Source organism: Chaetura pelagica, unplaced genomic scaffold (genome assembly GCF_000747805.2).
Source record: "Chaetura pelagica isolate M959 unplaced genomic scaffold, ChaPel_1.0 scaffold899, whole genome shotgun sequence".
In the NCBI taxonomy this organism is placed as follows: Eukaryota; Metazoa; Chordata; class Aves; order Apodiformes; family Apodidae; genus Chaetura; species Chaetura pelagica.
In genome coordinates, this window is record NW_009954561.1 from 49655 (window position 1) to 51919 (window position 2265).

At 62.3% G+C, this 2265-nt stretch overlaps 1 protein-coding gene across 1 annotated transcript in view; it reads left to right on the forward strand.

Moving 5' to 3' along the window:
* Window positions 1–26: 26 nt before the first annotated feature.
* Window positions 27–2265, forward strand: part of REEP6 (receptor accessory protein 6) — a gene marked incomplete at its 5' end in the record, with an annotated part of 5053 nt that continues 2814 nt past the window's right edge. The window contains one exon of the mRNA XM_010005326.1: window positions 27–94. Coding sequence (XP_010003628.1) covers window positions 27–94 — 68 coding nt within the window. The remainder of the gene's footprint in view (window positions 95–2265) is intronic.

Consider the following 2265-nt stretch of genomic DNA (forward strand, 5'->3'; position numbering starts at 1 on the left):
CCGCCCGCGCGCGCCCGGCCCCCCTCGGGAACCTGCTGGGCCGGATGGAGGCTCTTACCGGTATCAAGCGGATCTACCTGGCCGCAGGTGCGACTCCCGGACCACCCCCCGGTTCCTCCGCGGGGCTGTGGGTGCCCGCGCCCCTCCTGTCTCTCCATCTGGGAGGGTCTCCGAGGGTCATCCCTCTGTCCTGGGGTGCCCTGGGTGCCCCTCATCATGCTCCTGAGCTCCGGGGTGTGGGGGCGCGCGGGGGGGGCAGGACCCCCCGTTCCCGGGCTGCTGGGTGCACTGGTGGAACGGGGCTGGGGGGGCTGCACAGCCCATCCTCACCTCCAGCGGGCATGAAACCCCGCACCCCAAAACCCCCGGCGTCAGAGGTTTCATCTCCAAGACCCCTGAGACGCCTGGCTCGGATGGAGGGGGTGGTCCCTGCTCCCTGAGGGGTGAACCCCCAAAACGCAGCAGGTCAGAGTGGGCGCTGGGGAGGGGAGTGGCTGTCCCAGTGTCCCCCTCCCTGGTGGGAGGGCAGAGGTCCGGCTGTTAACGAGATCCTGTTTGCTCATTAATTAACTAGCTGGTAATTTCCCTGGGGAGTGTCGGTGTCCTCAGCACAGCGTGATCCATCTGCTCCATCCCTGCTGCCCGGCCAATTCCAGGTTTCCTAGCAAACCTCCCAGGAGGGGCTCGGGGCTCCCTGGTTTCCCTGTTCCCCCTGGGCACTTCCCCTGCCCTTCCCCTTCCAGGGCCAATTCCCAGCCCTTCCCCTGCTGCAGGGCTGGTTTTCCTGCTCTAGGGGAGAGAGGGACCCAGGAGCAGGCAGGCTGTGTTTGGACACGGTGTGTGGCTCTTGGTGGCTCCAGGCAAAATGGTGCCAGGGCTTTGGTTGTGCTGGGCTTTGGGGGCAGGGGGAGGCACAGGCAGCACTTCCACTCAGGAGCGATGGTCCCGTGTGCTCCATCCTTGTCTGGAAGGAAGGAGCTGCTGCTAAACTAAAAAAATACCCAAATTTCTCGCTGTCCTGGCTCTGGAGCAATTCCCAGTTTGGGTCTGAACCCACCAGGGCTGGTTCTGTGTCCGCAGGACCGACCCAGGGGCTGCAGCCTGGAGCCCATCTTGCCTGGCCTTGGGCTGGCACAGCCAGGGTGGTGGCTCCAGCTGGGTCCAAATCCTGGAGGAGGAGGAGGAGGAGGAGGAGGAGAGTGTTCCCCTCCCCAAGGCACGAGGCTGCCCCCTCAGCAGCATTTTGGGAAAAAAACCCTTTCACTTGCTTTTTTGCTGTTGCATAAATTTCTCTGGGGGCTGAACTGAAATCCTGCAGAGGCTCTGGTGGGAAGGAACCCAGCGCTGCCTCAACCTGCCTGCTGGTTTTCCTCTCAGGGGGGTTTGTGATTGCTCCAAAGCCACGTTCCTCCTGCCTGGCTGCTGGGAAAGACCCAGAGCCCCGTTGGTGCCTGGAACACCCTCCAGGGGCCAGGGCCAGGTGCAGAAATGCTGCCGTGAGCAGAGCTGGGATAATCCGCCCTCCCTGCCCCACAAGGGCTTTCCTCTAATTCCCCAGCACAGACAGGTTAAATCCCAGCTTTCCTGCTCGCTGTGGGATGAGCTTCCCGGGGCATTTTGTACACCAGGCAGGGGAGATGCTGCTGGGCTGGGCTTGGCCTCGGGGTCTGTGGCAGCTGTCTCGGGAAGTCCGGGGGGAGCTGGTGGCATCTCCAGGCCCTCCAAGCCAGGTGGGAACCAGGGGCTTGGCTGTGGTTCCAGCCCCTTGTCCCAGCTCTCCCAGCTCTGCTGATCCTGCCACCAAACATCCGAGGGCCGGGCAGGCTCCAGAGCCTGGGCTGACATTTAATTGTAATGATTTAATTTAATAAGAGGGGTTGCTGGTTCTCGGGGTTCTGCAGCTGCTCAGAGGGGTGTGCAGGGAGCAGCAATGAGGGCCAGGCACTGGGCTCCCAGAGCCTGAACTGGGAAGAGTGTCCTTGAACAGTCGTTATCAGGATGCCAAGTGTCTCCCAGCGCGGAGGAGGAGCCTGGAGCTTGGACTTTGGACTGGAGGGGGGTGTTGAATCTTCTGATGTCTCCGCAGCCCTGGCCTTGCTCCAGGCTGGTGATGGGTCAAAAAACCCTGAGAGTTTGTTGTGGTTAAAGTCCCTTCCAGGTCAGGGAGGGGACAAACAGTGTCAGGAGCAGGTGGTGGCTCCCTTGGGAATGGGGCTCTGCCTCCCACAGCAGCTCAGAGCTCAGCTCCTCAGTGGTCCGGAGCGT